Below are 18,556 nucleotides of genomic sequence, written 5' to 3' on the forward strand. Positions count from 1 at the left end.
ATGCATTAACAGCTGGTGGTGAAACCAGGGGGGGCTTCCGCGAAACATAGAAAATGATATGAATTTGCCGACAGTCACTGTCTGGAACTTGAGAGTGAGCGTTCGGCATCTTCTATGTTCCTCAGGGGGAGGAAAGAAGAAGCCAGAGAAAGTGGAGATGGAATGATTCTGGAAAATAACTTGAAATGGCCTCTATTACTGAACTCCCCATTCAAACCTCTATTAGGCATTGGGTTGGAATCAGCTGAGGAGCAACAGTGCATCCCTGCCTGACTCTCACTATTGTCAGCCATAGAGCTGTACTGTAATACGGCAACACTGCAGTTTAATGGACCCGGACTTTAATTGCAATTTTGCTGAACCTTCTCCTTTTCCTCGTTGTGGGGAGTTGTTTACCTTGACACAACAGAATATGATTCATTTTGAGGGTGAACTGAACGTGAACCGCAGAAAATTCAAAAAAATAAATGAAGGAAAAAATTCTAATAACACTTTGTATGACGATTTCTGCACAATATCTCGGCTATGAACCCTATGTCAACGCTAAAAGTACATGGACGAATAGGCCTTAATATGATTTTCTTTTAGAGAAAGGGTGAAAGAGATGAAATGAGGATTAAACTGTACATGGAGGAGCACATGACACATGGACTAGTTAGTGTTCATAAACTCAATAGATACCGTATAATGTATGTTGGTCCTCAAAGGTTGTATAACAAAACCTTCTGTATGAAAAGTGGTGCTGTAACCCCCTATTGAGGCTAGCAATTAATAGCCCAAGCTAGATATATAACTTTAACTGAGTGAGCCCCTCAGTTTAACACAATTCAATTGGCTGGTGCTATACTATACTGCCATGAACATAGTATGTGGCTCCCAGAATGCTAGGTGATAAGGTGCACTTTATCCCTCACAAAGCTTCACCCTGTCCTCCATCACAGTAGCTCCCTCCACTGGCTCTCAGACTAACTCGCCTGAGGCGCCTCTCATGTCAAATCAACTGTGGAGTTGGTGAAAACACAGAGAGACCACAATTCTCACACTAAAGGCCTAAACCAACACACAAAGTGGAAGAACAACACACTTAAATATGACATATCAGCGCTAGCTCTCCTCCACAGATACTATACACATCCAATGCCTAGATCTCCTTCATTCCAGGCTAATTCCCGAAGAATGCATTTCATTGCTCCAACTTCTGTTTGTGCTAATAAAGCTGCCTCGAGGGGGGAAGAAGAAGCCGAGACTCTCGCACCTGTGTGATAACGAATCATAGGACAGCCCGAGGGTGAATGCCAAAGCGTCTGAGAGGATAGGAAGAGACACTTACTTGGAGCAGAGCCTTCTTAATGACTCTCCCCACATCCTGTCTCCACTCGGGGACGTCAGGGTTGTACTCGTCCAGATTAGGGGAGAAAGATAAAAGCAGAGATTTGAAGAACTCTGTCAGAAAGAGAGAGAGACCCAGGGGAGAAACAGAAACAGACCGTTAATTCAGCTCCTGATCTCGGTGCATTATTCTTAAGGTATCCTGTCCATTCCCCACTGTCCTTCGTTCTGGTTGTGTCCCTCCTCTAACTGCATTCTGATGGGTGGGAAAGCTGACAGAGATGTTGGTGTACAGTATGCATGTGCTCATGTTTTGACAAGAGGAGTTGATTGCTTGCACAAGTGATTTCTTAGATAATTGGGGAAATGTCCCCTTTCGGATATCCTGACATATCAAAATGTAAAGTATCCTCAAACGTTGCATATCAACTCAGATGCCTGCTAGATGTGCTAATTGGCATTACATCAAGCTTATTCATTTGAATAAGGTGATCAGAGAGAGAGAGAGAGTACTGATCCTTACCTTGGACTGCTATCGTCTTAGTGTCTTGCAGTATGGCGTTGGCTGAAGACACTTGGACCGTAGCAGTGTTCATTCCCTCGCTGGTGAAGGTATACGAGATGCTCCCATCTAAGCTGATCACCGGCTGGAGGAAGAAGGAACATGGACAAAATGGATGATCACACTCTGATCACACTTCACCTAAAACATTTACCTAAATCCCCGGAACATGAAACAAACCCATTTCAGATGATAACAACTTCTCCTTGAACTTCTCACTAAGAGTAGTTGGAGCTTCTGACTTGAGTAAAACCCTACAAAAAACATCCTCCACATAAGACCTAGAACCAATGCAGCTAAGGTCATGACAAACTAATAAGATCAGAGACTGCTCCGCCTCTATCACTGTCATCTTCAGTAATAGAAGTGGTCAATGTGTGTAATACCATAGACATCATGTATAACCCATATATACATCAGTGGAGGCTACTGAAGGGAGGACAGCTCATAATAATGGCTGAAGTGGAATGGAACTGGAATGGAAACCATGTCTTTGAAGTGTTAGATGCTGTTCCATTTATTCTGTTCCAGCCATTACAATAAGCCTGTCCTCTGATTTAGTTACAGTTACACCAGCCACCACTGCAGTACATGTACACTATATGGCATTATAGGGTAAGACCCCTTTTGAATAGTGTCAGTTTACCTCTACTAATGTTGTAGAGCAGGTAACCCACATATACTGAATACTATACACAACACTGGAGTCCCACAGGGCTCAGGTTATAGGCCCTCTTCCCTGTAGACCAAGTGTTTTAAGTCTAATTTACCTCAGTGTTGTTCCCCAGCCACCAGAAGTAGGTGACGGTCCTGGAGTGGATGGGCCAGACCACTGCTGTTAGGTTTACTTCCTTGTTCTTGATGGCCACAAATGGAGCCAGCAACTGGACATGTTCCACAGGACCTGATACAAACACAGAGGATGATTCATATTCAGTATGGGATGATTCAGACTCAGTACTGGATAATACAGAGTCAGTATTGGATAATACAGACTCAGAAGTGGATGATTCAGACTCTGTATTGAATGATTCAGACTCAGTATTGGATGATTCAGACTCAGTATTGGATGATTCAGACTCAGTATTGGATGATTCAGACTCCATATATGATTGTAATTACATGGACATTGATTGAGACTGCCTAACTACACAATATGAAAATCACTCGCACATCAAAATATTATTTTTAGATCATTTTTTGTGTTAATATATGAAAAGCACTGGCACATCCGAAGATCATTTTTTACAGCTGTGTGGGAAAAAAAGAAATAGAAGCCTTCTGAAATGAAGAATTAGAGAAAATAAGATCTCCCACACCGCGCTTTCCAGTATCACTTATCATTATCACTGGGGTAATGTGTGGGATCTTCTTTTCAATAAGACTACTTTAGCTGAAAAGGGAATGTGAATGAAATCTTCCTCAACAAATGTCATTAACTATCATAATGTTCTATAGTTTTGATGGAATTTAGTTGAAGAACAAGATTTATTCTCGACTTAAAACACGTTGACGTTATCATGTTTTTGACGTGATACCTTGTGAGTAATACTGTTGTCTGACATGCTGAGACCGTAATGGGAGTTGACGTGGGTGTACGTGGCATTATCGTGATCTAAGTGGTGAAGGTTCCTGTAGGAGAGAGATATAACAAGGTATTTTAACAGTAAAACTCCGGCTGACAGTGTTGTGACTTGGCGTTCTGGTGTGTACTGTCTCCGCCTGGGCTTCTGTTAACTCTTATCCTCTTTAACTGAGACTAATCTTTATCCTAGCTTTCAAACGCATGCAGTGTATGTATGTGTGTGTGTTAGTGTCTGTGTATGTTTGTGTGTGTGTGTGTGTGTGTGTGTGTGTGTGTGTGTGTGTGTGTGTGTGTGTGTGTGTGTGTGTGTGTGTGTGTGTGTGTGTGTGTGTGATGTGTGTGACAGAGAGAGAAAGTGTGCGTATCTGTGTGTCTCCCCCTTTTAAGTTTGTGTCTTTGCGGATGTGCATGTGTGTGTGTGTTGTGTGTGTGATGTGAGTCATTTGGTCAGGCTCCCTAAACTGTGTCTAGTGTTACAAATATTCCAATTTGAAATATGTGGTGGCATCGTGATTGGCACATTGCTAAAAGCATTATCTGCACACTCTCTCCCCTGTAAATTCCCTCAAAATGTGCCAAACAGCCTCCCGAGTGGTCTAAGGCACTGCATCACAGTGCTTGATGCGTCACTACAGACCCGGATTCGATCCAGACTTTATCACAGCCGGCCGGGTCAGGGAGACCATGAGGTGCCGCACAATTGGCACAGAGTTGTTCGGGTTAGGGGAAGGTTTGGCTGACAAGGATAACCTTGTCCCATCGGTCTCTAGAGACTCCTTGTGGCAGACCGGGTGTCTGCAATCTGACTGCAATCGACAGGTGTTTTCTTCCTCCGACACAGTGGTGCGGTTGGCTTCCAGGTTAAGTGAGAAGTGTGTCAAGAAGCAGTGCGGCTTGGCAGGGTCATATTTCGAAGAACGCATGGCTCACCACCTTCACCTCTCCCGAGTCCGTATGGGAGTTGCAGCGATGAGACAAGACTGTAACTACCAATTGGATATCATGAAATTGGGGAGAAAAAAGGGTAAAAGTACAAAAAAAGTAAAATAATTTGTACCAAACCAGGAAAAAACACCAGCAGAATCAATGACATCAATAATATCAAAGTACACTGATTGAAAGTGAAGTGGCGACCAGAGACAACATTTAAATGTCACCTTCACTAATTGACGATAGCCTCGCTTTTCAAATCAAGAGCCGAGGGGGCAATTCAAACACTGCACCTCAAAGAGCTGGATAATTCTTGAAGCCTTTTAGACATAAGCATGTTATATTTGTCGCTATTATTTACTTGACATTTGGCTGACTTGTTCATTACAAGATGAAAAGAGAGAGGGCATCAAAGTGCTGTACTATGTTGAAAGCATTCTTTGCCTTTAACTGGCTCCATTGTACACTGCTGTATATTTAGTAAGGTGGTTATTTACAGAGAAATATGAGGCAGAGATATTCAATTATGATTATTGAGAACTACGGCACTGTTGTTTTCCATTCTTTCCCTCCAATCAGGGACTGATTCAGACCTGGGTCACCAGGTGAGCGACCACTCTGGCCAATCAATGGCCGACGTCACAGTAACTGACCAATTATCTACCAGGTACAGTACAAACTAAAACCAGAAGTACTTCATTCCTAGATGGCGGGAATTGAATATTCCTGACAAAATAGATGAATGTATAGAGGTGACGTACACGTAACATGAAGGTACAACGTGGTAGTATCAAATCCCAGGGTGTTTTCCGCCAAGGCTGAGACACGGAATATCCCAGCCGTCTTGTAAACATGTCTGATACCCTCTTCGATCCAGCTCAGGTTGGAGTAGGAGACTGCCGTGCCATCCCCGAAATCCAGTTGGATGTTGGTTCTCATTGAGTCCCCCTGGAAAACAAGTAAAGTCTCAAGTGAGGACTACAGATGAAGAAAGACAGAAATAAAAGACAGAAATAAAGACAAAAATAAAAAAATAAAGATATAGTTCGTCATTATAAAAAATATATATGTAACAATTCCATTCTATTTCAGAGCCCAGCTAGATAGTTGTACTTTTGTTTATTCTAGACTTAAATACATGTCATTGTTTTGTGGCGGCAGGTTGTTAGAGTGTTGGGCCAGTAACCAAAAGTTTGCTGGATCGAATCCAGAGCTGACAAAGTAAAATTATGTCATTCTGGCCCTGAATAAGGCAGTTAAACCACTGTTCCCTGGTAGGCCGTCATTATAAATACGATTTTTTTTCTTAACTGACTTGCCTAGTTAAATAAATGTTTATAAAAATGGGGTTCAATACAATGACTCAAATCCAGAGTACCATTCAGTAAGCATTGATGGACCCAGGCAGGACATCATTGTCTGTTTCTGTCAGAAGTCCAACAGATTGTGTTGTGACACCTCTACATCAGTGTGCATCCTCAGTCTGAAATGAGTCCCTGTGGTGAGTGTGTGTGTGATGGAGAGAGAACCACAGGGAGGTCGAAACAGTGTAGTAATCAAGAGACAGTAGGGTGGCAGGTACACTAGTCAACAGACTGCTGGGCTACATTCGCAGTCAGCACAAGCCCAACATTGGGGTTGCATCATATTCTGCCCCACTGTGAGAGCAGTGTGTTTGCCTGTTTCCTAAAATGAGGTGTGTATGTTTCTCTCTCTCTCCTTATTCACTATCCGTTTTATTTATTTTCAAGCACAGCAGAGTATGAAAACAGGAGAAGGCTTCTGGGGGTATATTTCACGCCATTGTACACTGAAAATGATAAACTATGGATAAGCCAAAGAAAGAAAGGCAGAATAGAATGGAAGAAAAGGGATAACAGTGGCAGCTATTGTGTGGAACTGTAGTGGCGCCGATGTCATTCAGGATTCTGTTGGTGTCCTCTGTTCACTTTCTCTGGACACTTCTAGTTCTCTATCGAGGTGTCCTGGGATCGCTAGCAAATCTGCATGAGACTGATGCTGGCCTACTGGCTAAATGTCAAGCTTTGTGTCCATGGCTCCATGTGTGACTCAGAGGGCCTCCAAATCCAAAATGCATAATAGAGTAAGCGTCATGGTCTGGACAGCAGTACTGGTTGACAATAATGGGTTTTGTTAGTTCAGGTCCAAACACAGCAGGACTGTGTAAAGGAGTCTTGTTCAGGTGAATGTCAACACACAAAGGATGGTATAAACGGTGTGATATCAGTGCTGTCATGCTGATGGTGTGTCATACCTGGGTTCAAATAGTTTTCGCTTTCTATAAAATGCTTTGAGCGTTTGATTGAGCCTGCCTGGAGAGCTAGATGGATGGATTTGCTCCTTTGGGACTATTCCATTGGTTCTGGTTGGTGTACATATTACATGCTATAATGTAGCTAATGTTGGGTAAATATGTTTGGTGTAAACATGACATGCTAATGTTGAGTATATCTGGTTGGTGTACACATGACATGCTATAAGGTCACTTTGGGATAATGAAACCTTGACGTGTGACACTACAGATCTCATCCCTCTCTCAAAACATCAAACTTTCTTCCACCTCCCTCCTTAATTTTTATTTTTCTGAACCGCCATGTTTACTACCCAGCAGTACCACAAATTAAATATTTAGGCCCATTTGCTCTCCCCAAGAAATTCTACCATCTTGGGCTTCATGAAAATAAATTAAAGTCTGAATTCAACAGGAGCGAAGGATTTTCCTACTGCATAAGACCTGGGATAGTTGTTTTTAATTATTTTGGGACTGAAATTTTTATAAAATACATTTCATAAACTTTTTGACCACATGGCATATGTCTCTCTTATAATAGGAGGCCTCTCTTTGTCACACCCTGACCTTAGAGAGCTGTTTTATTTCTCTATTTGGTTAGGTCAGGGTGTGATGTGGGGTGGGCATTCTATGTTCTATTTTCTATGTTTTGTATTTCTTTGTTTTGGTCGGGTATGGTTCTCAATCAGGGACAGCTGTCTATCGTTGTCTCTGATTTGGAACCATACTTAGGCAGCTCCTTTTCCCACCTGTCTTTGTGGCTAGTTATCTTTGTTAGGGGCTCTAAAGCCCTGTTAAGCTTTACGGTGGTTTCTTTATTTCTTGTTTTGTTGGCGTCATTATATAAAATGAAAAGATATGTACGCTTACCACGCTGTACCTTGGTCATTTCCTAACGATGGCCGTGACACTCTTAACTAAATAAATAAATGATAATTTCCTCAACTCATCACACTGTAATATGACAGCTGGGCCCGGGGGAGACCTTGTGGGAGAGACACTTACTTCTTAGCTGCAGTGCAGGGGGAAAGCACCGCCGCACCGAGCAGTGCACTACTGCACATATTCCACCTGAATTTAATGTGAGGTGGTTGAACAGTGTCTAGGGAGTGAGGGGAGCGAGGCAAGGCCCTGGCCCTAGAAGGAGGCTACTCTGAGTTTATCACTCTATAACAGGGTCTCCAGGGGTGCATCTCTCTCTAAGGTCTTTAGCTCTTACTCTGTCTCTCAGCTCGTGGCTTGGGTCCTGTAGCTGTGTGTGGGTGATGTTGTGTTGCAAGTTACTATTACACTTTCAGCAGTTGGTGTGTATGGGATAATATAACAGGGAAATAATTGTAGGCATATGTCTGGAGAAAAATCCATATTTCACTCAGTAACAGGCCTAGAGTGAGTGAGTTGTGCACCACATGCTAGGACTACTTTTACAACCATGCATAGCAATACAAAACACAGATTTTTCATTTCATGGCTTAAAGTGAAAATCAATGCAACTCATAACAGTGATGCATAAAAAGGCATCAATTTGGGCTCCTACAGGCCCATAAGAATGATATACAAAAAGGAGGCCATTTTGGCTTTTGGCCCAGTCCTACCTCATCCAGATGCACCAGGAAGGTGACGTTGGTGTGCAGGTCAGTGGTAAGCTTGCCCTCTCTGGTGGAGAGAGAAAGGCCTTTTGGAGCCCTGTTGGGACACATCTGCTTCCTGGGTGTGTACATGTCCTTGACTCCCTTGATGCAGTTGTTGGACACCACTTTTCGGTACCTTAAGAAGATACCATTTGAATGATTTAGTACATGTTTAGTATGGTTTACTGAGGTTATGGCTTCATGACACTACTAGTTAACAAGGCTAAGGCATTGGTCATGTTCATCAATGATGCTTGACAAGAAATTGCAAAAAATGTATTTTTAACCTCAAAGTGATTGCGGAAGTGACCGAGCTAGTAAACAAGACTTGCTATTCTTTGACTAATCTTAAAAATGCTTAGTGATCCCTAATTAAAATATTAATTTCCCACTGACAAAACTCGAACATGCTTACTAACTCCAAGACAAAACTTGACTTTTAACCTTGGGGAAGCGAATGCATGAATGAAGGATGTACCGTTCTCCTCAGACCTTAGCCATCCTGAGACGTCCTAATCTGTGTCCTAGGATTCCTGAAAGTGCTTTGTAGCTCTCAGAAGTGCACCATCTCACGCAGTATAGATCTACTGTCTGGTGAATGACTCAGGTCTAAATAGCCAATATCACTATTCACACTAGGAGCCGTGCCAGAGGGTGTGACACCCTGACAGTGTTTCATTACAGTGGGAAGATGGGAAGATGATAAGCATTGGCCAACCTATACAAAGAGATACTGTAGCCACTGTAAGCTTTAATGTGTTTTTGTACATCTCTTTTCAAATGTGAGATACCTATTCAGGCTTTAACATGGATCATATTATAACCATCATAATGTTTTACAAAATGAAATGGAAAACATTCAAGGTAAAATATTTGACCTTTCATTGAGCAGAAATATACAGCAGGTTTGCCTTCACTTAGAAAAGACAACATAGAAATGCTACAAAATAGTGTCCTTATGTGCAACTCACCCTGTGCTGTTGAGGTAATTCTGTCCTTGGCTGCAGCTCCTTGATATGACAGCTGGGTTGAACCAGAAGGCTGGTAGACAGTTCCCTTCTCTACGCCGTTCATAGCCATAATCACTAGAACAAATCACATACAGAATGTGATCAACATCAACACGGTACCTCTACCTACTGTATATCAATCAAATGTATTTATAAAGCCCTTTTTACATCAGCTGATGTCGTAATGTGCTGTACAGAAACCCATCCTAAAACCCCAAACAGTAAGCAATGCAGGTGCAGAAGCACGGTGGCTAGGAAAAACTCCCTAGAAAGGCTGAAACCTAGGAAGAAACCTAGAGAGGAACCAGGCTATGAGGGGTGGCCAGTCCTCTTCTGGCTGTGCCGGGTGGAGATTATAACAGAACATGGCCAAGATGTTCAAATGTTCATAGATGAACAGCAGGGTCATCTAATAATAATCACAGTGGTTGTAGAGGGTGCAACAGATCAGCACCTCAGGAATAAATGTCAGTTGGCTTTTCATTTATGTACATATCTACCTAAATTACCTCATACATCTGCACATCAACTTGGTACTGGTACCCCGTATATATAGCCAAGTTATCATTACTCATTGTGTATTTATTATTCTTTTTCTATTTTTTTCTCTCTGCATTGTTGGAAAGGGCCCGTAAAGTAAGCACTTCACTGTTAGTCTACCTACACCTGCTGTTTACGAAGCAAGTGATAAATACAATTTGATTTCATTTTGATCCAAAGGACATACAGTATTACTGTGTTATGTTACAGCTAATTTTTCCTATCCCCTCAGCACGATACATATAATAGATATTTTTTGCATTGCATCCCATAATTATTATATATTGATTGGGCTGCGGTTGACAAAAGCTCCAGATCAGCAGAGGTAGGAAGACTGAGCCCTGGGGGATTCCATGTCAACACAGCCAGCCAGGTCAGGGTTGGCTGACTTCCAACGGCTGATGTTAGCTACCTCCCAATCACAAAGTGATTTACATCGGGCAAAGCAGGTTAGGCAAGTGCCCATTCTAATAATGACGCTGTCATTGATTTATCAATTAATTACCTAGCCAGAACTAATAGGATGCAACAAAGCCTGAGGTCCGTCTAGGACTCCCTATGGCCTGGTCTGGCCTCAGTGTGATTAGGAACCTCCCCCAATTTATTGACAGGCTGTCAAGTGAAGTTATGGTGTTATGGTTGGTCGGGATAATAGTTATAAGGGACCAAGTGAGTCCAATGAGGGTACAGTGTCCAGTTAAGGACATTAACGCACCACTGAATCACAGCCTTGGTAATGCAAAGATCAAATTTCTTTCCAGTAAGTCACAGAAAAGTACGGTGTCCAGTTTAGTACATTATAGTTGTGGAGACTCCCAGCGTGTTTTGGTTACATATTAATACTAATCTCTCCTCACTTATTATTAATATAACATATCAAGTGTTATATCTATGTATCTACCCTGAACAAAATACAAATACAACACATTAAGTGTAGGTCCAATGTTTCATGAGCTGAAATAAAGGATCCCCAGAAATTTTCCATAGGTACAACAATACTATTTCGCTGTTAGTGAGAATTTCTCCTGCCAAGATAATCCATCCACTTGACAAGTGTGGCATATCAAGAAACTGATTAACAGCATGATAATTACACAGGTGCACCTTGTGATGTAGACAATAAAAGGACACTAAAATGTGCAGTTTTGTCACACAACACAATGCCACAGATGTCTCAAGTTTTGAGATATTGTGCAATTGGCATGCTGACTGCAGGAAAGTCCACCAGATCTTTTGTCAGAGAATTTAATATTTGTTGCTCTAGCATAAGCCACCTCCAACGTAGTTTTAGAGAATTTGTCAGTATGTCCAACTGGCCTCACAACCACAGACCACATGTATGTCATTGTCTGGGCAAGAGTTTTTGCTGCCAACGTTGTAAACATTGCGCCCCCATGGTAGCTGGACTGTTATGGTATGGGTAGGCATAAGCTACAGGCAACAAACACAAGTGAATTTTATCGATGGCAATTTGAATGCACAGAAATACCGTGACGAGATCCTGAGGTCCACTGTGAGGGCAATTTATTTTAAGTTATCTGACCAACAGATGCTTCATGTGAAATCTATAGATTCTGGCCTAATGAATTTATTTCAATTGACTGATTTCCTCATTTGAACTACAACTCAGTAAATGATTTGAAATTGTTGCATATTTTTGCTCAGTTTATAACCTCTGATTTCAGTCTCGTCATTGTCCCACTTTGGAATCAACCCCTGGACCTTTTGTTCACAGCCCAACACGCCAGTGCAGTGTCACCCTGTTATGCTTTACGGAATCAGTAAACATTTCAGACCTTGACTTTGTGTACACTTCAAAGTCAATTAAAAGTTTTATTGTTGTTCACTCTGAACGTTGACGTTTCTTAATTAAAGAGATTGTTTTTAAATTTTAGCATTTCACTGTCTCTGTGACCAGCTGTAGAGAGAGAGAGAGAGAGAGAGAGAGAGAGAGAGAGAGAGAGAGAGAGAGAGAGAGAGAGAGAGAGAGAGAGAGAGAGAGAGAGAGAGAGAGAGAGAGACATGCCACATGGTCAGGACGTTTGTGAACTGTATCATATAATAATTGCATTCCCAAAATAATTAAAAACAACTATCCCTGGAGATGAATGGATTCACCGCTGGCATTTATATACAAATGTATCTTTGCTTTTCTCTTCCCCGCCTTTAGAAGACGAAAAAACAACAGCAACCTACAGTCCTATTTAACACCCTTCATCTTCTCTACTTTATTATAAACATAGCAAAACGAGCTCAGCCAGAGAGACAGACGTTAGGAGCAAATTATTCCCCAAAATATCTGATAATTGGAGCACTGACACAGAAAATGAACCAAATTAATGGGATCCTGAAATAGTGTAATAAATCCAAAAATGACTTAAATGGGACAACATACAACATGTATCTCTCTTTTATGGACAATGAAACTTCTCTTGATCTACTCATGTTTAGATTTGAGATAAAAGGATATGTTTTCATGTCTTCTATTTTACTTCAATTGTGAGTTATTATACTAGTATACTATAATTACCATTCAAAGTCGTGGGCCCGACAGATACACGACTCAGCAGAGAGGACTTTGGCGTAGTCTTTTCCCAGCATGCAATAGTTTCCTGGTCTGCGTTTCATATAGATCTGTTTCTGGCCCATCACACATGGCTCGCCCTGTGAAACACATACAGGATATTAATCCATATAGTGAACGCACATGGGATTACAGTATATCATTTTCAAATGTCAAATTTGCATAGAACAGCAAGTCAAACCATTCTTATGTTAACCTCTTGAGCTTATTGGAACTACGCAAACACTGTAAGTACACTGCATCTACCTTGTAAAAACATTGGTACCTGGAGGAAAATGGGGGAGGGTCATGGGGGAGGGTCATTTTTTAATATCAGTCAGGGGGAGGGTTTCTTATGTTTTTTTTATTATTTTGGCCAGGGGAGGGTCAGGTAATTTGTAATTGATTAAATGTCAAATTGCTCAGGTTTTGAGAATTAGTTGCTTATTATACTATCTCAATGTGTGCCCACTGATGCCCTTCATCCCTGATTCTCTGCTAGGCGAGCAATATCAAGTACCACTACTGTGGTCTCAATAAAATTATCCACAGACTATACTATATGCTATAAGCCTGGGCTATATGAAGAGTATGCTAGGAGAAGCACAGGGCAAAGTTATATTTCTTAGAAAATGTACTTCCCTCCTGAGTTTTTGGCTGCTGCAATGGTGTATAAAAAACTAGGTTAAACTGCATTACACACTGCAATGGATAGGCGTTCCCAATCATGAGCCCCGGCTAGCCCTGCTCTTGCTGATGTAAACACTTTTGTGCTGCCTAACAAATGACTGTGCTGTGTAAGGTGGCACTTCAGGAGGCGAGTCAAAGACTTATTCAATTTTTTTTCCCCAAAAGAGTATATATATGTGCGTGCAGACTAGGTCTACTGATGACCTGTTCAGTTTGAGAGGGAGAGAACGAAGATGAAAAGGAAGACCCGAGGTGAACTTGCTACTGATAGATTTGATTTTAATAAAAAAAACATATGTTTTGTTGCCCATAATGAAGCTATTTATCAGAGTTATTGACCTCACAATAAGCCATATTCAAGTCATTTACGTAATTTACATTACTATGAAGCAGCAGCAGTTTAATTTGACTTTAGGATTTTAACAACAAGAGGGTTTTGTGTTGGAGCCTATTTCTTCCTATTCAAGAAATAAGAGGTAGACCTACCTGTTTGACAGATGAAATTATAGTCTACCTTCCATAGACTTTGTCAGCCATTTCCTTCAGTCACCATTACACTCTTTAAATATCTCAGTGTCAGTGGAGAGCTTGGTATGTTAAATTAAAACCAGGGCTCGAATTCAGGAGGTATTTGAGGGTATTGTTGCGTTTGTTAATGAAAGAAAATGGCTAAAAGCATAGGCCTAACACCTTGTTAGCTTGTTACTTTGGAAATAAAAGTGTATGGACCTGATTATATAAAGTGATACTGTCAGGACACTTTAATCCGCAATTCTTTATGCTAGAAACAAGCTGTAAAATGCTGGGGAAAGAAGAGACTGATGCATATGGGATATCTTTGGTTTGTCTCTATGACATGTAGAGCCTGCTACCTTCTACAACCGTGGAGACAAAAAAAAGTACTTTCTTTGGGAAGTAATGTGTAATTCTGTCTATCAATTGACGTTCTACATTCCAACAGGCTACAACATACTAACTCTAAAATCAGTCAGCAGCAAGCCAGGCAGCCTAAAAAGGAACAATAATGTATTATTGTTATATTATTATTATTTCCAGGCCTGCCATTTAAGGAATCAATTGAGAAACATTTGTGACACGCTACAGGCTGGCAGGTGCAGAGCATTTTAACAACACATCAACAACAGCACTTCACCAACATGCCTATATAGTACATTTTGATTTACGCTGTATAAAATGAATTAAAATAAATAATGTCGAATTAAATAGAAACACGAGTAGTTTGACTAGTCTGTGGTTTGAGGATCATGAGGTGAGCTACAGTATGCATGCCTAGTTTGTTAATTTAGCCCAGCAGATGCTCTTATACTCCCATGCCCTAATCACAGTCTACACAAATCTATTTTGCAGCAACAATATCTGTCACGCCCTGATCTGTTTCACCTGTCCTTGTGCTCGTCTCCACCCCCTCCAGGTGTCGCCCACCTTCCCCAGTTATTCTCTGGTTATTTATACCTATGTTTTCTGTCTGTGTGCCAGTTCATCTTCTTTGTTCAAGCCTACCAGCATTTTGTCTCAGCTCCTGTTATTCCCTAGTCTCTCTTTTTCTCATCCTCCTGGTTTTTGACCTTTGTCTGTCCTGACCCTGTACCCGCCCGCCTGACCACTGTCTGTCTCTGACCCTGAGCCTGCCTGCCGTCCTGTACCTTGGCCTCTACTCTGGATTATCAACCTCTGCCTGTCTCTGACCCTGAGCCTGCCTGCCGTTCTGTACCTTGGCCTCTACTCTGGATTATCGACACCTGCCTACCTTGACCTGTCGTCTGCCTGCCCCTGTTGTTACAATTAACATTGTTCCTTCACACAGTCTGCACTTGGGTCTTACCAAGATTCCTGATAATATCATGGAATGAAATAGAAAATGATTGTTTCCCAAAATATATATTTTTTTTTTGCTGTGTTAAACAACTAACGGCTTTTTCTCAAATGAATCGATGATCATGTACTTCAGATGTAACTGGTTCTGTTGTGCTCACTTTTTACAGTTGATAGACAACTTTAGCACTGTTGCAGACATGGACTATCCTCTATTTTTACCAAAAGCCTGTAGAGAAATCAAAACGTCTCGGTGCTGTAGCATGAAGACCTTAGTCATCTCCAGTCATGTAAAATTATGTAGAATTGCATGAAATGTGTTAATAAAAAGGGGGAAAGCAAATAAGTTGATAGAGTCATTCAGTGCTTTTGTTAATTTAATTTATATATTTTCACCACTACCCTTGTCCACGGTAGTCTTTGAAACGCACAACTTTCTAGCTACTTTTCCATCTAATAAAATGAAGAATGGTTTCTAAAACTGCAATACAAAGGCTCTGTTCTGTCCTATGAGTGATGGTAAATGGTTGTCATGTTCTCTGCTGTCCACTTTATGTTTTTATTATTATTTTGGGTATAGGGGAGGGCCGCGTTTTTTATTTTTACCATTAAGGGAGGGTCGGGTAAAAATATATTTTACTGAAGGAAGGGCCATCCATTTTCATTTCAGAGATGTCCGATTTTCTCCAGGTATCGTCATTATAAATAATGTACAGTCCCTAACTACCATGTAAATTCATTGTTATTTGGTAACAAGGTCACATATTGATAAGTTGGACCGACTTCCTGTTTAAGAGCTCTTACCTTGTTGTGAAGGTGCCACGTCTGATAGTCTCCTTCTGTACATTTCCTGTTGAAGATGGACTTGTAGTCTATCTTGATAAGCTGCCACTCAGACCTATGGCTGAAATGTCCAAAAAACCTTGAGAAACCAAAGGATGGATACACAAGTTAATATAACTCGACAAGGGTTTTCAGCGCTACAAGTTTTCACCAATTACGTTCAGTCTATGAGTAATTACATTTTCCTAGTTAAATATGTCAATCAAATGGGGAAATCAGTCCTAAGCTAACAAACTGACAACCCTTATGAATCAAATGTTTTCTCCCCCGTCTGTTAATAAAGACGAGACATCAGCATTCGTTGAATTAAAATTCCTCCCCATCCCCTCATATCTTCCCTCCAAGAGGAACAGGGTTCCCAAGAGAACGAGAAGGAGACAAATTCATCTCATCCATCTCATCCCCTTCACCAAAAGGAACAGAGTCCCAAAGCAATGGAAGACAGAAAAATTAAATCCCTCCTTTTCTCCATCTCTCTAAGACTTCCTACGGAGGGCAAAAGAATGCCATCCCCCGTCTACAGATCATTCATCACTGCGCGTCTTCCCTCGATTACTCTATTGTCCCGACTCACGTCATGATCTGGTTCTCTGTCCCGGCCTCCACCAGCATCCCGTCCACAAACAGAGGCACCAAGGAGAAGCTGTGTCTGGTCCACTGCCGCCCCTCATCAAAACTGATCCTGTAACAGAGTCACAACACAATAACACATTGAATGAATCCCAAATGGCACCCAGGGCCTATAGGGCTCTGGTCCAAAGTACTGTAGCCTACTAGGGAAAAGGGTGTCATTTGTGATGCAACCATTCACATCTCAGACTGGCAGTAACAACAAGGCCCATATTCGTAATTCTGACTTGGAGTGCTGATCTAGGATCAATTTGACCTTTTAGATCATAAGGAATGAGATTATACAGATCGGTGGGATCTGATCCTGGATCAACATTGCTACTCTGAATACGAGCCCTGATGCTCTCAATTACAGTGTGTCAACTGGGTTCATGGAAGATCATTGGAGTGAGTCGTCTCCATAGACAGTCAGTCGCTGAATCTCAGGTTGTATCTAATTGACTACAGTTAACAAACGTTCTGTTGAATAGAAGAAGAATAAAACATCAGAACTGTGTTTGACTATCAAAGCGTGGAGGCATAACAACTTGAAGAGAAAACAACGTCATAGGTCTTGAGTTTACTTACGGTCTACAGTGAAGTGATGTAGAAGGAAAAACACCACACACAAAACAAACCAGAATAGAACTGTTTCATGTTCTAACGACTACAAAACAGGGGCAGAGAGGTGTGGGGAGACAAATAAAAATAAATAACAAGAGATTGGGCAACTTTCATCCTCCAGGCCTGTTCTCTATTGATTCTGACATCTCATCAACATCACTTCAGATGTGAGAACACTGGAGTACTGTGTGTGACAAGGTTGGGAACAACACTCAACAATGCACAGTCTTGCTCTAGGATGCAAGAAGCAGCAGCCCCCTTGTTGCAGCTTCCATCTAAACCTCCGTCAGTCAGCATGCCTTCAACTGGCTATAAACTCAGACAACAGACAAAGCATTTATACGCATCTATTAGGAGGATACCAGGGTCAGGAAATGTTACACTAGCTGGGAGGAGAGTGAGAGAACAGAGACAGAGAGAGAGAGAGAGAGCGAGAGAGAGAGAGAGGGGGGATTGGTTCCTACAGCACTTGCCTGGGTTCAAATAGCATTTGCCATCTTTCAAAGACTTTAGCTGCCCATTACCTGGCCTAATGGTTCCAATGAAATTGGCCCAAAAGTGCAAACCCCAACCGTCTGAGACAATTAAATGTCTCAATTAAATTCTGAAGGAAAACAATACTATTTGAAACCTGGTTTGATATGAGGGCTTCTACTGTGTTCCTTTCCTCCACTAGTGCACTTAAATCATCTAGGAGACACAACCAGGAAGGAAGGAATCCTCCACACCTTGGTGCTAAAAGTACCTTCTAAATGTTTTTCTAAAGTGATATAAGAATAGAGATGTGGTTTCAGTTGTGTTGGTCTTAACTGAGGCAAAACGTGGGTGCTCCAATTTACAATAGAATGGTCAGTGTTAAAAGTGCTAACAGGGGGACTTGGTGAAGAAAAACACTTTCCCCCAATTTAGTTTTTTTTTGACAACATGTTTGTATCTTTATTGCATATGTTTGTGCTTTGCAAGTTGTTCAAACCTTGAATACTGCCTTTAATCATATATAAAGTAACATTAAAAAAGTTTTCTTGACATCAATAGAAGTACTAACATGTTATAGCAACCAGTTTACAGAGATACAAACACTGAATTAGATTTAAACCTACTGTAAATGTCTAGTGGGGACGGTTGGTTGTTTCACAGCGACAAGGGCCCCTCCTTTATCTAGAAACCAGACGTTGTGTTCCTCCTCGAATATCTGAAAGAGGACACACAGGCAATTCAATATAATATATGATTTACATACAGTTACCTTGTACACATCTAGTTGAATACTGAGTCTCAAAACACCTTTTGATCAAAAGGCAGAGACAGCAGTAGAAAATACTTATTCTCCAAACTACAATATTCAAATATATTATTAGAATGCCTTAGAAGAGAATGCCTTAGCTTTTACCCCCAAATTCAGCCTAAACTCACCTGTCTCCAGTTGTTACCAGCATCAGATGAGATGAACATTCCAACGTTATTGTACGACAGGTCAGACCCAATATTCCCTGTGA

General features: G+C 41.2%; 1 protein-coding gene across 1 annotated transcript in view; it reads right to left on the minus strand.

The window, feature by feature from the left end:
- LOC116375209 (VPS10 domain-containing receptor SorCS3-like) overlaps positions 1-18,556 on the minus strand; it is a 218,950-nt gene that overhangs the window by 13,147 nt on the left and 187,247 nt on the right. The window contains exons 12-22 of the mRNA XM_031831344.1: positions 18,474-18,550; positions 18,161-18,252; positions 16,402-16,509; positions 15,789-15,906; positions 12,429-12,562; positions 9,320-9,433; positions 8,313-8,484; positions 5,168-5,354; positions 2,662-2,795; positions 1,853-1,976; positions 1,331-1,443 (exon numbers count right to left, since the gene is read on the minus strand). Coding sequence (XP_031687204.1) covers positions 1,331-1,443; positions 1,853-1,976; positions 2,662-2,795; positions 5,168-5,354; positions 8,313-8,484; positions 9,320-9,433; positions 12,429-12,562; positions 15,789-15,906; positions 16,402-16,509; positions 18,161-18,252; positions 18,474-18,550 — 1,373 coding nt within the window. The remainder of the gene's footprint in view (positions 1-1,330; positions 1,444-1,852; positions 1,977-2,661; positions 2,796-5,167; positions 5,355-8,312; positions 8,485-9,319; positions 9,434-12,428; positions 12,563-15,788; positions 15,907-16,401; positions 16,510-18,160; positions 18,253-18,473; positions 18,551-18,556) is intronic.

The sequence above is a fragment of the Oncorhynchus kisutch genome, linkage group LG1 (genome assembly GCF_002021735.2).
Source record: "Oncorhynchus kisutch isolate 150728-3 linkage group LG1, Okis_V2, whole genome shotgun sequence".
NCBI classification, from domain to species: domain Eukaryota; kingdom Metazoa; phylum Chordata; class Actinopteri; order Salmoniformes; family Salmonidae; genus Oncorhynchus; species Oncorhynchus kisutch.